This window comes from Lygodium microphyllum, chromosome 28, assembly GCF_053477565.2.
Source record: "Lygodium microphyllum isolate KBCC chromosome 28, Lygodium_microphyllum_v1.1.10, whole genome shotgun sequence".
In the NCBI taxonomy this organism is placed as follows: domain Eukaryota; kingdom Viridiplantae; phylum Streptophyta; class Polypodiopsida; order Schizaeales; family Lygodiaceae; genus Lygodium; species Lygodium microphyllum.
Window position 1 is genome coordinate 120,259,995 of NC_141162.1, and position 17,625 is coordinate 120,277,619.

The 17,625-nt window shown below is 40.3% G+C and overlaps 1 protein-coding gene across 4 annotated transcripts in view; it reads left to right on the plus strand.

Annotated features, from left to right (window-relative positions):
* The first annotated feature begins 2,155 nt into the window (after positions 1-2,155).
* The window catches only part of LOC148011920 (FGGY family of carbohydrate kinase), a 58,186-nt gene continuing 42,716 nt past the window's right edge, over positions 2,156-17,625 (plus strand). For all 4 annotated transcript variants that reach the window (XR_015689290.1, XM_087670124.1, XM_087670123.1 and 1 more), the window contains exons 1-2: positions 2,156-2,313; positions 2,716-2,795. Coding sequence is in view for 3 of the 4 variants with exons in the window: in XM_087670124.1 (XP_087526250.1) it covers positions 2,244-2,313; positions 2,716-2,795 (150 nt within the window). In the remaining variant the exon portion in view is untranslated. The remainder of the gene's footprint in view (positions 2,314-2,715; positions 2,796-17,625) is intronic.

Consider the following 17,625-nt stretch of genomic DNA (forward strand, 5'->3'; position numbering starts at 1 on the left):
AGATACATATGAGACTAGAGAAGATAATTAAGCACATGAGACTAGAGCAAGTGATTGAGGTACATAGGGTGATGTTTCAAGAGGAGCCTCTTGTTATAGTACAACTAGCCCTAGTTAGATAGCATGTAGCTGTTGATGATTTAGTGGTCCAAGATTTGTCTGTCATACATGATCGTGATGTTGGATAGAGAGGACATGTAGTACATGCCCCACATCCAATTTTAATACAATTTTCTAGAGCCTCATGTTCTCCTAATTGTTTTGAGTCATATGTACGTTATATCTTGCTGACAAAACAAATTCTGAATTGCCCCTTATGAAAAAGGCTATGCACAAAGGTGATAGTCACTCTTGGGAGAGGGCCATGCCTCATCTTGGTAATAGATTTCGATGACTCGGTTTCCTATCTAGATAGTAAGCATGCATTGCCATACAAGTGGGTGTATATTGTGCTAATGATTGACAGGGCATAGGACCTCAAATATCTGAATGCACAAGAGTATATACAAGTGGATGTATACTTTGCTCCAAGTGAGTGCATACTATGCTAATGATTGACAGGGCATAGGACCATAAATATTTGGATGTATAAGAGTGAATGGCTCATTCATGTGCGTAGAACTATATTTTTTATGCAAGTGATGAGTTTTCTTACCATATAAACAATGATCACATGAATGGCTCATCCATGATTGAAAGGGCAAGGGACTACAAACATCGAAATGCATAAGAGCAAATGGCTCATCCATGTGCATAGAACAATATTTTTTATGTGAGTGATGAGTTTGCCTACCATATAAATGATGATCACATGAATCAAAACATAAGTAGTTATACATGGGAAAAATTGGTCATGGTCAAAATATGAACCATAGATCCAGATATAAGTGAGAGATGGAGGCTACCAACCTTGGTACCTTTAGTAAAATTGAGGCTACCATGTGTAGTTTTCTGTGTAGAATCACCAAAAGGTATATGATATCTATCATTATCCTAGTTGATATAAGGCTTTTAGTTAAAATTGAGACATGACACACATCATGTAGCACAAATGGAGCACCAATACTAAACTGCGGTCTCACATTACCTATGCCAACAATATCACATATGTGATCGGCACCCAGTTTAATTGAACCTATAACAGTATGGTAGGTATAAACTAGTGAAAATGTGGGGTAGCATGATAGAAAGCCCCGAATCAAGAAGCCAACACTGAGAGTAAGCAAACTGGATATCAAGCAATTGAGTAACATCAAGTGAAGAAGTAGCAAGTATGTAATCATATGAACTATGCTCCAAGGCATTTATCTCCTTAATCTTAAAAGTGGACTTAATAATGCTATGATACTCAAAAGACTTGGTATTATCGTGTACTTCAGGCTTATGTGCACTCAACCGTTTACCATTAACAACCAATATTTTTTGCGCATTTGAGAAGGGTGTCATCTTCAAATTACAATTTGAGGTGCGGTTTGAAACTCTTGGGCATGAAGCCCCTCTAACCGCAAATGGAAGCCGGTTTCAAACCGGCCACTCGATGTTAGACCTTGGGCACATGCACAAGTTCTATCCGATTTCTATTTGGAAAGTTGAGTGACAGAGATAGATTGCAGCATGGGCACATACAACTTGGATCCGACATGCAATTGGTCGGAGTAACAAGCACATGCCAAAGATGGGTCCCTCAGGGCGAAAATGGCAGGAAGTTCATGACATAGCATCAACTAAGTGGATCCTAGAGCTTATCTATCTTCTACTGGTTGGTACAAGGTGATGTGATCCTCCAGGCAAGGTTTTGACCTTCCGCTTGTATTCCCGTTCGCATAGGTGAACGGGCGTACTGCCACCTTAGCAAAAGCGAGCAAACTGGCTGTGGGATCCTGCTCGTAAGGTGATGTGATCCGCCAAGCAAGGTTTTTGACCTTCCACTTGTATTCCCGTTCGCATAGGTGAAGGGGCGTACTGCCACCTCAGCAAAAGCGAGCAAACTGTGCGTGGGATCCTGCTCATATGCAGAGTGATCCGAATTTTCAGTATTTAGAAAATAAAAATGGGATTCCATTTCAGGCAGCATTAAATTAAATCTTCAAAAATTGTTTTCCTGCGAGAGGTATTGGATGGATTATTGCAAATACAAAAAACTTGCAACTCGAAGCGCGCACACAAAAACAGGAGAGAGAGAGAGACAGAGGCAATCTATCCATCCTCAGTCTCTCTCTCTCTCTCTCTCTATCTACACGTCCATGGCTCCTGCATCATCATCAGCCTCTCTCTATCTAGGCGTGGACGTTGGAACAGGCAGCGCGCGAGCAGGTAGCCTGTGTCTATTGACTTGCCTATTGGACAATCATTGCCACGATCGTGATAATCACGCTGGAAGATGGATTAATACCCAATCTTTTGAGAATCGCTGCTTTGCTTATCTGCTGTTTTGCCTTAAGCATACTCATCTACTGATAGTCATAGTCTCACACATAGTCGTATTCATAGGCTCGCTCAAAAGTCATGGTCAGCTGGCCATGACAAACTTGTGCCCCTCTGGGCCTTCCACACAGTCATTATCACACATCATCATAGTCAGCTAGTTGCAAAGGACATAGGCAACCCCTGCTCTTGCACAAGTGCATCAATGTGTGCACCCCATTTTGTCACATACAGCACTACCAGGTTAATTTATGTTGTTCTTGATCTCGAAGTGTCGTATTCTTTAAACAGGAGTCTTTGATCAAGAAGGAAAACTTCTGGGCGTTGGAACCAGTCCTTTACAGATCTGGAAAGATGGCGATTTTGTTGAGGTTGGTCATTGGCTACTTGGATGACAATTGTTGGGGCAGTTATTGGTTTGTTGTTTATCGCACTTATTATTTTCTAATGTTGTCTCACCCTCTATAGGAGGTTTTGACACAATTTTTTTTGGTCAGAAGTTTATTGTTTAAAGTTATGCATTATGTTTGTCAAACTTGCCATGCCACTGAGTCCAATCAAATCCATAAGGATAATCAAGAGAAGTGAGCTATATACTTTATTATATGTTAAGTTTGTTCAAGTTACCATATTTTGCAAAGATTCTTTGGATTGTGTGACAAGATTGTGCCTTAAAGATGTTGTGCATATATTCCATAGGATACAAATGTTGTTCTTGTGGCAATGAAAGGGGTGTGGATAGAGCCTTACATGTTGTGCTATATATGCACATGGCAGATGATAAGATGGGTAAGCTCATGCTCAAACCGGAGCTTTCAATTTTTGTAGGCTACTCCTTTGAAGCCAGGGCCTTCCATTTAAATGGTCCTCGTACGAACAAGATCTTGGTTAGGAGAGAGATTATTTTTGATAAGCGGGACATTGTGTAGCCACTTGCACTTATACCATTAGATTCTATTAGCTTGCCATTTTGGCGGTCAGACATCTCCTGGTTTTGAGCTTCATCAAAGTCTGACAGATACATTGGAGTTCTGACTGTACTTCAGTTTGTGTTGCATTTCTTTCCTAGTGAGTGTTGAGTGTGTTCACATTGTGCATGCAGCTAGTTATCCAGCTTTTTCAGTGGTCAGGCTGTTGCATATTCACGAGGTTGATCAGGTCAGCCTGTTTAGATGGCTTTGTCAGCATTTTGTTGCCAGGGCAGTCTGGTTGGAGAGTTTTTTGCCTGGCTGGCCTGTTTTGGTCATTTGTGGCTCTTTATAGCTAGCTACACAGTTGGGGCAGATCCCTCTTCTGTCTTGCAGGTTGCGCACTCCAACTCCAACTGATCTTCTCTGACTTGGGTGCTGCCATTGTCATTGTCCTGATCCAGTGCCCTCATTGATGCTTCGGCTGCGTGCAGGGATTGATCAGCCTGTCATTATATTCAGATTAAGTGCACATTTCTCTTCTCTTCCTGGCGTCTCTCTGTTCTCTTTTCTCTCCATGTTTGTGTTTCTCTTTTGTCGCACGCTCTCACATGGTATCATTGCCTTAGTGAGGATGCAAAGGTTCCAGCCAGAGGAGACGACTTTGTTGCTGAAAACACAGATTTTCTGCATTGCTCAGGTGCTTTCAACAAAGGTGGAACATCTATCATTGTTCTTTTTTAGGTGTAGCTGAATGTTCTCTCTGTTTGGGCTCTTCTTTCTTTGGTAGTCTGTGGCCACAATGATGTATTTGGCCTGAGAATATTGTGCAGCGGGGCTGATGGGTCCTATGAAATCGATTCCCCATTTTTTGAAGGGTTGTCATGCAATGATTGGGGTCAACTCCATTTGATCCTTGCGAATAGGGACCTTTGTCCATTGACATTTGTCACAATGCTTAACAAATCGTGCGACATCACGGAACAACATTGGCCACCATAGTTGAGACTGTAACACCTTGCGGGCCATCGTGCCTCTGCTAAAGTGTCCACCAGCAATCCCACTGTGTGCCTTTGAGAGCACGTCGTGCATCTCATCATTCAAAGAAAATTTTGCTTATAATTGCCTTCACTTGGCTTGAAAATAAAGGCATTTCATGTAGTCCAATTGTGCAATGGTCCTCACTGTTAGAGTATGTCAAAGAGCAACTTGAAATGTGAGAAGGCCAATTCTATGCCACATTGCTCTCAGTAGTTATACAGCCCATATGTCTGAAACAAAGGGCCAAATAGAGCATTAAGAAGCATATTTTATCCATTATTCTCTTTTGATGAAGTGTGCTTTTGATTGATAAACCACTTCCTATAGTTCTCCATATAAAAATCTTAGCTTTGAATGGTAATAGGGATTGCAGTAGGTTTAGTTGTTCGTAGGTCTACAAAGAGGGAGTACCATTGGTTCAATGTGTTTGATGACTTAGATGAGGAGTTTATTCATACTCCTTCAGATTTAAGATCGAAGGTCAGAACCCTGTTTTGAATGGGCACCATCTTTTGACAAGTCTCGTAGATCAGAGTAGCATTCTCCTCCCTCTCTCCAAGTCTTACACATGGCCTGTCCTTGTGGCCCTAGGATGCCTATGATGGCACCATTTGTTCAAGTGCCCATTCTCCCTTTCCTACCAAAAGAAGACCAGTTGGATGGATCTTATTACTCCCTTTGGTCCTACAAAGGGAAGTGTATCCTTGACACATGTGACCTTTGGGCTTTTGTTACAATCCTCATTCCTTGTCTAGTGGAGGATCGTGTAACCCTTTGGGATTGGCTCAACTTTGAGCCCAATGCTCTCTTTATGAGCCTATAGGATTTTGTCCTTGTTCATGTATGTAGGTTGCGGATGGCGGTAGAAGTGTGGACAAAGCTTTCTTTCCTCTATCATTAGAAGAGTTTGGCTCATTGTATTACCTCGAAGAAGAAGCTTCGGATGCTCTTTGTTGATGACTCTCATTATACGAAGGATCACATTAACAAAATGGAGGATATGAGGGATGAGCTTGCATCCCTTGGTTTCAGACTATATTTGCGAAGGATATGGCAATGGTCCTCCTTACCTAGTTGCCATCTCGTAAGTATGATGTTTTCTACAACTATCTTACATTGAGAGTCCGCGAGACTGTTCTTTCGGAGAAGCTGGCCTCACTTGTCTTGGACCATGATGAGTGTCTTAAAGAGATAAGAGCCAGTGGATTTGGCTCTACCCAATCATTTGTTTGAGGTTAAAGATACAATACTTGCTTTTTCCATTGAGGAGAAGCCATGGCTCATTGATAGTGGGGCCTCTTTACATCTGATCTACTAGTAGGATTGGCTTCAGGATTTATGTTCTAGAGGGGGTTTCTGTAAAAACATGAATCTAGGACACATGGCAATGCGGAAGCTATGGAGGTTGGAAGACGAAGACCAAACTCATGAAAACATGGACACAAACAAGACTAATTGTCACATAAGTGAATTAGGTTTCAAGATTGAGACTTGGACTCATAAATGTGTGGATTATGACACAGACACTTCACTGAAAAAAAAAGAGTACTTTCATGTATTTTAAGAAAAGGAAGCAAGTACAATGCTTTATAGGAAAGTCTAGGTAGCACATCTCCTACTGTGCTTATGGGATTCTAGTCCTGAGTCCTCATTGCTCCTTCCAAAGAGATAGAAGTAGGTGTGATTGCAAACACCTCAACACCCCTTCTCAATCACAACCAGAAGTACAAAGTGTATAGAGGCTTTAGTGAAAGTAATACCTGCAAAGTGTGGACACACCGTAAACATGGCTAAACACTAGAGGCTGTCGCAAAAAAGGCTAAGTGTGGGTACTATAAACATGATAGACATCCAGAGGCTGTAATAGGGGTCTCATAAAGTGTACAGAGGTTGTAGTACAAGGTTACATGAGGAGTTTACAAGTTTATGTCCGAAGCATTAGGGCTAGGTAATACAAGGCTAAAAAAGTCTATTCGAATAGAAGGACTGGTGAGGTTTATTCTTCTCTTGGTGGACTTCTTCTTTTTCTTCTTCGTTTGCTTCATGTTCTTCTTCTTCTTTAACAACAACTAGATAGACCTTTTGGGATCTCTTTCTGGTATGGTAGAACTTCTCGGTGTGTCGGGTCATTTTGCAGAAGTTACAGAGAAGCTGATCCTTCTTGTCTTTGTACCTATTGCCAACATGTAATGCTTGTTTATCTCTAGAGGTGCTTGGTTCTTACTTAGTTTTTAGCTTCTTTTCCTCCTCTAATAGTGATGCCTGGATATCAACAAGCTCAGGGTTTGGTATATTGATTAGAGTTGTTGACACATTATTATATTCAGGAGAGGTAAACTTTTGAGAAGAACACCAATGCAAACATCTTCTTCCATTTTAATATTGATTCCTGCAAGCTAGGTTAGAAGTTCTTTTATGTAATTTAGATATGTGGCAAGTAATGTGTTGGACTTTATTTCAAGCCTGAAAAATTCAATCAAGAGACCATACTTTGATGACTTGAACTGTGCTCCAAACAGAGTGTAAAGTCTTTTTCAAGTATCCTGTGAAGTATCATAGTTATCCACATGGTGGATATAGTTGTCATCTAGCTCCAGTTTGATAATGGCATGAGCCTTATCATCATTCTATTGCCAAGTGACTGCAAGGTCCGCATCATGAGGCTTCTTTTCTTTTCCAGTGGTAATGGCCCATAGGCCCTTCTTCATCAGGATGAGTTTGATGCGGGTTTGCCAAGTATGAAACCCGACTCCTTTGAAGCGATCTGTTGGAGAGTCTTTTCCCATGTTGGATTTGCAAGGACAGCAGCTAATCAACTCTAGAATTCTAGATTTTATCAGTGGAAGAGCAGATTAGCACGGGCTGTTGGATTTGCAAGGACAGCAGCAAATCAACTCTAGAAATCTACTTTGAAGCGAGCTGTTGGAGGGTCTTTTCCCATGTTCGATTAGCACGGGCGCAGTTCTGGATAACGTGATGAAATTTCAGCAATGCTGAAGCATATGATGGCCAACGTTGCACTCTGAGTTGCCAAGAACCAGCACCTTGAGCAGAGAAACAAGTCCCCAGAAGGAATCGTGAGCTGATATGCTTTGTATTGAGAGATCCAGGGACTCCAAGCAAGGTATGTTCTGCAGGTCACAGTTGCAAGCTATGGCAGTGACTTAGAATTTTGATAATGCTGAGCCTATGGTTGTGTGATGTCAGTGATTGAAGTGACAAGAAGAAGCTCTGGAAGCAGGAGAACACTTTTCTAGAAGGAAGCTCGAGGAGATTTAACCTGTGGAGTGAGATATAAGAGCTTCAAGCTGACAGGTTGCAGCTGGCTATGGCTGCCATGGAAGCTCAAGTGAAGGTAGAGTTGAGAGATGAAGTCATGGGTTGGAACTGAGCTGACCAGAGTTGAAAAGGAACTGAGAGAGAGCAGAGAAGAGCTAAGTCGAGTTGAGCCATGCCCGACTGGGCTCTGATACCATGTAAAAACATGGATTTAGGATATGGCAATGTGAAAGCTATGGAGGTTGGAAGACGAAGACTAAACTCATGAAGACACGAACACAGACAAGACTAACTGTCACACAAGTGAATTAGGTTCCAAGATTGAGACTTGGACTTATAAACACAATCTTGTGTGTGAATTATGACATAGACACTTTACTGGAAAAAAGGAGTACTTTCATATATTTTAAGAAAAGGAAGCAAGTACAATGCTGTATAGGAAAGTCTAAGTAGCATATCTCCTATTGTGCTTATGGGATTCTAGTCCCGAGTCCTCACTACTCCTTCCAAAGAGATTGAAGTAGGTGTGATTGCAAACATCTCAATAGTTTCGTCGCCATTGGTGACAACTCTTCCATACTAGTTCGTAGAGTGGGAACTATTTCCCTTTGCCAAGATAGACACGCTTCGTTCACCAAAGTTCTTAATGTACTCGATCTAGGTTTTAATCTTTTTTCTATCCATGATTTGACATACCTAGGTACAAGCGTGGTATTTACCTAGGATGTTTTGATATTTGAGGACTCTTCTACAAGTTCTATTACTTAGAAAGATACATAAGAGGGTAGGCTTTACAAGCTTACCGCCCTTGCTATGTGGACTTCTCATGAGCTTGGGTTGCTTTGGCATACTCGTTATTGGTACTTGGAATTTAACTCCATTAGATATGTATCTTAGAAGAAGTTAGTGAAGGGACTTCCATGTTTTCCTCCCATTCACACTTTGTGTCCTACTTACTTACGTGACATGTAAGGGCGGAAAAAAAAGTGAGAATGACAGTACTTTGAACTTAACAAACTCTATCAATTATCACCATGAAAATTAAGGGGGAGAGAGAGAGAGAGAGAGAGAGAGAGAGAGAGAGAGAGAGAGAGAGAGAGAGAGGAGTTGACACCACGTTGAGGGGAACCGGTCCCTCCCCCTTTACAAGAATTAATTGAAACAAAACCATGGGCACTGAGTATTTAGACCATATACAAAAGGCAGAAAGAAGAGTTAGCACCACGTTGAGGGGATACAGAAGGCTAATTTGTTATAATTTTGACAATTAGGCTTTTGAAACACTAATTTTTGCAAACTCAAGGAGCAAGCTAATTTTTTTCTTTAGTGCTTGGTTAGATCAAAGTAAGTAAAAAATGCTTCTTGATGAGAGATAGATAGGAGAATACAAAGCATGTGGTTGAAATTTTAGCATGAGATATATTCCAAATGAAGAGAGAGATGTCCAATATACAGGTGTGGGCTTGGGTGCTCAAAAGTGGAAAGTAGAGGCTACAAATGATAAGTGCTTGTTGAAAATGACAAGTGTAGGGACACTTGTCTCTTCAAAATGACACATGTCCTCTTCTAGATGCTACATGTTCCTTTTCTAGAAAAAGAAACTTCTAAATCTTCTACTCTAAAAATCTCTCAAATGGATAAGAATTTGAGATAGTTGTTGAAGACAAAGCTATTTCTTGCAAAATTCCGAAGTCTTTGACACGAACATAATTTTCATTTGAGCAACTTCTGAAATAGTAACCTCTTAATTTTAGGAGTCACCAAATTTAGCTTCTGGAGAGCTTTATCATATAGGTTCATTGGTTTATGGTTTGTTTCTTTGATCACAAGCATTTGGTTTTTCTCCTTGAAACCACTCATTATATGGGCTTCTAGGCAATGTGGCTATCTGAATGTAAAAGTCTTAGTCATCTGAGCTTTTTGGTTAATTTGACTGATTGACTAAACTTTTAATTTCTCTTGGGTATCTTGTCAATGATGATCCAAGTATAAATATAAGGCGTTTTGGCCATTGGCCACCCTTATATAGAAAGATGAACATTTAATTATATTTTGAAATACTTAAATAATATAAATCACCTTTCAAAGTACATGAGCATCAAAATAATTTGGAATCATCGAACCAATATGTCTTCGTAACAATGGATATACAAAAGGTTTGTTATATTCATTCCTCTTGAAATGTGTCTTGTGCTGGAGACATTTCTTGAAGTTTTTTTGAATCTACAACTTCTTTATAAGCTACAAGTATTTCTAGATAGTCTTTAGAATGCTCTTTCGGTATCTATTTAGAATCTAAATGAAAATAATTTTTAAATTTCAAAAGGAATTTTCTAGAAACGTTTCTTTCTTATTTCTTGATCATATGAAAGACTATTTGCTCTGGTTGAAGTATCTCCTCTTGTTCATTTACTTCAAGTCGATTCTGCATTACAGGTTCAAATGGTGGAGGCTCTTTAGAAGGCTTCAAAAGATGGATATGAAGAGCATTGTGAATTCTCCAGTGCTTTGGAAGTTGTAACCTGTAACAAATATCATTAATCTTTTCAATGATTTGAAATGACCCATAATTTCTTACTGCGAGCTTAGTGACTTGGGATGAGGGCTTGTTAGAGCTTCTTAGACGAGCTTTGTCAAATTTCAGCCACACCTAATCTCCTTCTTGTAAAATCAATTACCTTTGATGCTTATCTACTGCTTTCTTTTGTTTTTCTTGAGATCTTTGGATAGCTCGTCTAACTCGGACGAAAGCTGTATTTATATTATGTAGTGACGGGTTGGGCACGGAGATTGAGACAGACAGTTGTTACGCGCAGTGAGAGACAGAGAGTATGAGATAGAGCAGAGTTGAGAGAGCCCGTTTGTAGGTACAATGACAAGAGAGAACCTTTAGGTTTTTAGATAGATATATATGTGTAAGTACAAGTGCTAAGGGTGTGTTCACATCTAAGCACATTTAAAGGCACGAGGCCTTTATTTCCAACAACCTCCCACCTAAAGGCAATGTGCCTGAAGAGAAGAAAAGAATCAACTAAGTCTAGGTATGTACAAAGCTGAAATACATTTATCCAACTCCCATTATTTGTCGGCAATGAGCAAACCTCTCTTCTAGAAGACCCTTTGTGAGATCTGTAGGATTATCATCTGTATGTACTTTGACAAGCTCAACGCTCTTGCTGTCAAGTACATCTCTAATGAAGTGGTACTTCACCTGTATGTGCTTTGTCTTTGCATGAAAGACAGGATTCCGTGCTAGCATGATAGCACTCTGACTATCACAATGGAGAACAGGTAACTCTGAGATGCCAAGCTCTTCGACCAGATGTGAAAGCCATAAAGCCTCCTTGCATGCCTCAGTGGCAGCCACATACTCTGCCTCTGTAGTAGACAATGCAACACTTTTGTAGCCTGGAGATCCAAGAGACTGCTCCTCTTGTGAAAGTAAACACATACCCAGAAGTGGACTTCCTGCACTCCGCATGACCAGCATAGTCTGCATTCGTAAAGCCAACAACAGATGCCTTCTGCTTTCCAAAGCAGATGTACAACTCCTTTGTGCCTTTGAGGTATCTCATAATACCTTTTACTGCATCCCAATGCTTATTGCCAGGGGTTGCTATGTATCTGCTAACCACTCCCATTGTAAAGGCAATGTCAGGACATGTGGCAACCATAGCATACATCAAATTGCCAACAGCTGAAGCATATGGTATCTTGGCCATTTCAGCCTTCTCATCATCAGATGTAGGGCTGTCCTTTGCACTGAGTTTCACATATGGAGGCAATGAAATCTCAATTGTTTCCCCCCCCTCCATATTGAAACATTGCAAAAACTTTGGAGATATACTCTTGCTGAGATAGATAGAGTAAGCCTTTCGATCTATCTCTGAGTATTCGCATGCCAAGAATGTGATTTGCATCACCAAGATCCTTCATGTCAAAGCTGCCATGAAGACTTTGCTTCAATGAATCCAAGGCATGAGTATCCCTGCCAGTAATTAGTATGTCATCAACATACAAAACCAAGATAATCAGGCTGCCATTTGTTGCCTTCTTGGTGTACAAGTAGTGATCCACTCGACTTCTATGAAAGCCTTGGGACTGCATGAATGTATCAAACTTATGATACCATTCTCTTGGTGCTTGTTTCAGCCCATATAAACTCCTTTTGAGTTCACATATCATTTTTTCTTTCCCTTGTTCAACAAATCCTTCAGGCTACTGCATATAGATGTCTTCATGCAGATCACCATGTAAAAACGCAATCTTTACATCCATCTGTATGAGCTCCATATCCTTAACTGCAACCAAGTCCAACATGGTTCTCAATGTAGCCATCTTGACTACAGGAGATAAAATCTCATTAAAGTCAATTCCATGCTCCTGCTTGTACCCTTGTGCAACCAATCTTGCTTTGTACTTTGGGGAGGAACCAGAAGTGACATTCATCTCTTGTAAACCCATTTGCATGGAAGTGTTTTCTGCCCCTTAGGCAGTTGCACCAAGTCCCAAGTGCCATTTTTCTCAAGAGATTCCATCGCTAACAACATGGTTTTATACCATTTCTTGCTATCGTGTCTGTTCATTGCTTCCTTGAAGCAAGATGATTCACCACAGTCTGTCAACATGACATAATCGGCCACATTGTTTGTACCAGGAACAAATCTGTCAGGTTATCTAGTAGCTTGAGACGATCTTCTAATCCAATGGTCATTGTTTGCTAGCTGTTCCTGCAAATTTCCATTTTCAGCATGCTGTCCTGGCATTTTAGCCTGCAAAATAGCATTAACAGCTTGCTGTCCTGGCTGTTCCTACACATGTAGTGGCTCATTATCATGGGCAATAGCTGGCTGATCATTTGCAGCATCATTTTCTGCATTTACAGGTTCATTTACAGCAGGTATTTGCTGCTGTACAACGGGCACATTTTGCTGTCCAAAAGGTATTTCTTCCCGGAATACAACCCTACAGACCTTCTCAGTCTTTTCGGTGTGTTTGTGCATGGGATCTTCCCGGAAGATAATGTCATTGTTGCGTATTACTTTCCTTTTCTCAGGATTCCACAATTTATACCCCATTTGACCCTCATCACCATATTCTAGGAAAATGCATTTACAGGACTTTGACTCAAGTTTGCTGTGTTTTTCTTTATGAATGTGCACAAAAGCCTTGCAGCCAAACACTTTTAGATGATTATATGAAGGTGGCTTGCCCGCGACCACGCTTCTTGGGGAACTCTCTCTCCCCCCCCCCAAAAGACCTGTTTGGTGACTGATTAATTAAGTGAACGACTGTCATAACAGCCTTTGCCCAAAAACCATGGGGTAATGCAGCATGAGACAGCATCCTACGGACCTTATCCTGTATGGTCCGATTCATACGCTCTGCAACTCCATTTTGGGGTGGATTATGAGGGGCAGCGAGCTCCCTCTTGATCCCTTTGCTATCACAAAATGCCTGAAAGGCCTTGGACACATATTCCCCACCATTATTAGAGCGAAGACACTGAAGTGTCTTATCGGTCTGATTTTCAGCCAAGGCCAAGAATTTTTTAAACTTGTCAAGCACTTCATCCTTGCTATGAATAGGGTAAACCCATACTTTCCGTGTAGTATCAATGACAAAGGTGACAAAATATTTATTTCCCCCTAAAGATAATCCTGGCATTTGACATACATCTGAATGTACTAACTCTAGAGGAGAAGATTTCAAAGAAAGAGACTTTTTGTGAGACGTCTGTGCATGTTTGCCATAAATACAATGATCACAATGCTCAAAATCAGCATAACGAAGACAAGACAAGTAACCTAAACGAGAAAGCACTTTCATTCTTATTTGACTCATGTGTCCCAATTGGCCATGTCATAAAGAAACGCTTGGCTGCTCGGTCACGGCAACAACATGGTCACACACATTAGATACATGAAGTGGATACAAAGTATCACTCTTGCAACCTCTGGCAATAGCCCTAGATCCCTTACAGATCTTCCATTTTCCATCACCAAAGGTGGTATGAAAACCATCATCATCTAGTTGCCCTGTGCTAAGCAAGCTCTTCTTGGGTTGAGGTACATGCCGTATATGCTGAAGTGTAAAGACAGAGCCATGTTGAAACTGTAACTGCACACTGCCAATACTTGAAATGTCACATGCATAGTTGTTCCCAAGATGGACAACACCATGTCGATCCCGTGTATAGACGGAGAACCACTCACAATGAGGGGTGACATGAAAGGAAGCACGTGAATCGAGAATCCAGGTATGCATGTCATCATCCATATTTGCAAGTAAAGCATGTGTACCAAAGTGTGAAGAGACAAAGAGTACATTACTCCCACTATCACTGTCATGAGTGACTACATTCATCTCTTCAATTTTTACACTGCTTTTCTTAGGCTGAATGTTCTTCTTCTCTTCCTTGCTATCATGTGTCTTTTTGCCTTTTCCTTTCTCTTTCTTCCATTTGTAGCAATCATGTTTAAAGTGACCCTTCTTGCCACAATGATGACATTCAACATCTTTGCCACGTGATTTACTGCGTCCCTTGCTATCATATTTGCCCTTTTGTTGTGTTCTGCCTCTAGTATGCAAGGCACCGGAAGACTTACTGGATGCATTGTTCTACCGATACATCTCTTCCATAAGTAGAGCACTCTCTACATCAGCATACAAAAGGATCACATTAGAATTGCTCATAGCAGTCCTGAATGTATCCCAACTCTCTGGTAGAGTGCAAAGTAAGAAAGTAGCCTTGAATTCCTCGTCAATCATGAACTTCAAGGCAAACCAATTGGCTGAAAATGGAGTTAAACTCACTCAAGTGAGTAGACATTGCTGTACTCTCTTTCATATGCAAATCCATAAGCTTTTTCAGCCAATACACTTTGCTTGCAACACTCTTTTGTGCATACAATTCTTCCAGTCTAGTCCATATAGCATATGCAGAATCCAAACCTTCAATGTTGAACAACAAGGCAGCAGAAATCGATAGCTCTATGGTTAAGCGTGCAAGCTCATTTAACTCATCCCAATCGTCCTGTTCCACGTCTGTGGGGTTTGCCCCTTTGGTTTTGATCGGATTTGCCTGCTTCTTTTGCAATAGGATATCATAGCATTGCTTTTGCCAAACTGCAAAGTTATGTGCGCCTTCAAGCTTCTTTATGTGTATCAGATTACTGCTGTCATTGCTGCCAGCCATGATTTTCAGTTCAAATGTGACAAAAAAACAGCAAATGCAGGCCCAAAACTGTCACTCAAGTGACCAAGGTACAAACAAGTACCAATCAGCAATAAATGACCACACAGAAGAAAATATTTCAGATCTGTAATTAAATTTTCAGAAGCACCAAACCATGTGCTATAACATTCCACAACTGATTACAGCTATTCAAAGGGCATATGCATCACATTACATGAGAAATCACAAAATTTAGCTGCAATTTCTGTTGTACATGTACCCACGGGCATAAAATTTGACATGAACGGTCAAATGCCCCAAAATTTTGTGCTCAAAGCATAAAACACACATATTCATTTTCTCTGTCATGCATAGAACATGTCAATTTTGCCAAAATAGAGTAATTTCAGCAAAATCCCCAAATTTTACCAAGTGTTGATGTCCAAATTGCATGGAATTTAACTGGCATGTACATAAAATGACGAAATGTTGCACAGATTTTGCCCAAACTGCAAAAGCCCCAAATTGCACGGGGTTAAATGTGCATCAATGTCGAGAAATTGGGTAAATTTCAGCCCAATTTGTACATATACATGACAAGCCCTAAATATTGGGGACAAAATGGCACAAATTCTTGCAATTTCTGAGACAGATATCACTGTTGCATCTTGCTTGCACCAAATCTGGAGAAATCCCCAAATTTTCTAAGTCGTGCATGCACTAATTTTAGTGAAATTGAAAAAAATTCACTAAAATGTGAAAAACCACAAAATTCTCGGGCAAATGTGTACCGACTTTGCTATTTTTGAGTTAGATTGTCCAATTCTGCGTTGAGATCCTCAAATTCGGGAAAAGCTCCAAAATTTTGGCTCAATTTTGCACAGATTTGAGATCTGTGCCTCCAACGCGTGAATCCTTGGTAGGGAGAGAGGACTTTCAAAAAATTTTGAAGAAGAAAAAAAATGGATGATAGGTTTGTTAACCCGTCAGTTGTGCATCGCGAGTCCTGCTGACGATTCTGTCCGTTGTGCGTCGTCAGTGGCTGCTGATCAACACTCCACCGACTGCTGCTTGCTATGACCAGACCTGCTGGGTGATGTCCTGTTGACTGCTACTCGTCACATTTTTGCATAGGTCATCTGCCTTGCAGACGTCGTCCGTCAACTCGCCTGTGGCTACTCTTCAATAGTTGCTGTCGCCTGTCTAGCCCGTCTGAATCTTTGGCAATCTACACCTGCTTGATGCCACACGTTGCCTTCTGCCTTAGCCCAACACATAGGTCGTCAAGAACTCCAGTTGTTTGCTGGTCTTGTTAGATCTCGAGAAGTGCACAGAACCTGATGGCTCTGATACCAATTTGTAGTGACGGGTTGGGCATGGAGATCGAGACAGACAGTCGTTACATGCAGTGAGAGACAGAGAGTGTGAGATAGAGCAGAGTCGAGAGTGAGTCCATTTGTAGGTACAATGACGAGAGTACCTTTAGGTTTTTAGATAGATATATATGTGTAAGTATAAGGGCTAAGGGTGTGTTTACACCCAAGCACATTTAAAGGCACGAGGTCTTTATTCCCAACATATCATGCATGAACTCATCGGCATGAAATATTTTCTCCTTAGTTCTGAGAATAGGTTATAAGAGTGGTTTTCTATATATGATCTCAAATGGTGCTTTACTTGTAGAAGCGTGAACTGTGTTGTTATAGGTATATTCTACTAAATGCAAATACTTTTTTCATTGTTGGTTGGCTTCATGTCAATAGCACTTAAACATATTCAATATTGTGAGATTGGCCATCTCGCTTTGACCATGTGTTTGAGGATGATAATAATAAGAAAATGTAAGCTTTGTACCCAAATTTTCGAAAAGAGCTTGCTAAAAGAGACTAGTGGTTTGTGGATCTCTATCACTCACGATGGATTGTGGTAACCTATGATACTTAAAGATGTGTTGAATAAATATTCTAGCGATATGTTGAGACTTGATAGTCTTCTTGATTGGAATGAAATAAGCCTGTTTGCTAAATCTATCAATAATAGTTCATATGCTATCATTGCTGTTTGTTGCTAATTTTAGCAGGCCAAAAATAAAATCCATAGCAATGCTTTTCCAAGGTTGGCTTAAAATTGGTAATGGTTGCAAAAGTCTTGCAGGCTTTTGGCGATCAAACTTAATCTTTTGACACACAAGACATTCTTTGATAAATTGTTCAATGTCTTGTCGAAGACTTGGCCAAAAGAAATACATTTCAAATGCCTTGGTTGTGGTTAAAATACCACGATGAGCCATGTAAGGAGCTGCATGGCATTCTTTCATTACTTTAGACGTGAAATTTTTAGTAACACATAACTTATTCTCCATCAAAAGAAATCTATCTTTGATAACATAAGAGTATATCCTATTACCAAGATGTAAACTCTCCCAAATGATTTTAAAATCTTCATTACAAGTATACATATCTCTTAGACTAGTGAAATTTGTATGATGAATCATGGACACTACATAAATTTGAGGTCTTTTTAACATGGCATTAGCTACCTTGTTTTGCTTACTACGAATATGCAGTATTTGAAAGTTAAATTGAGCTAAATAATTGGCCCATCGAATATGCTTTTCGGAAATCTATGGATGGTTGAAAAAATGTCTCAAATTGTTACGGTTCGTCTTAATGAGAAATTTTCCACCTAAAAGATAGAGTCTCCAATCTTTTAAAGCTTGAATGATGGCCATTAACTCCTTTTCATAGGTAGTAGCATTCTTTTCTGTATTTTGTAACCATCTGCATGTATGAGCAA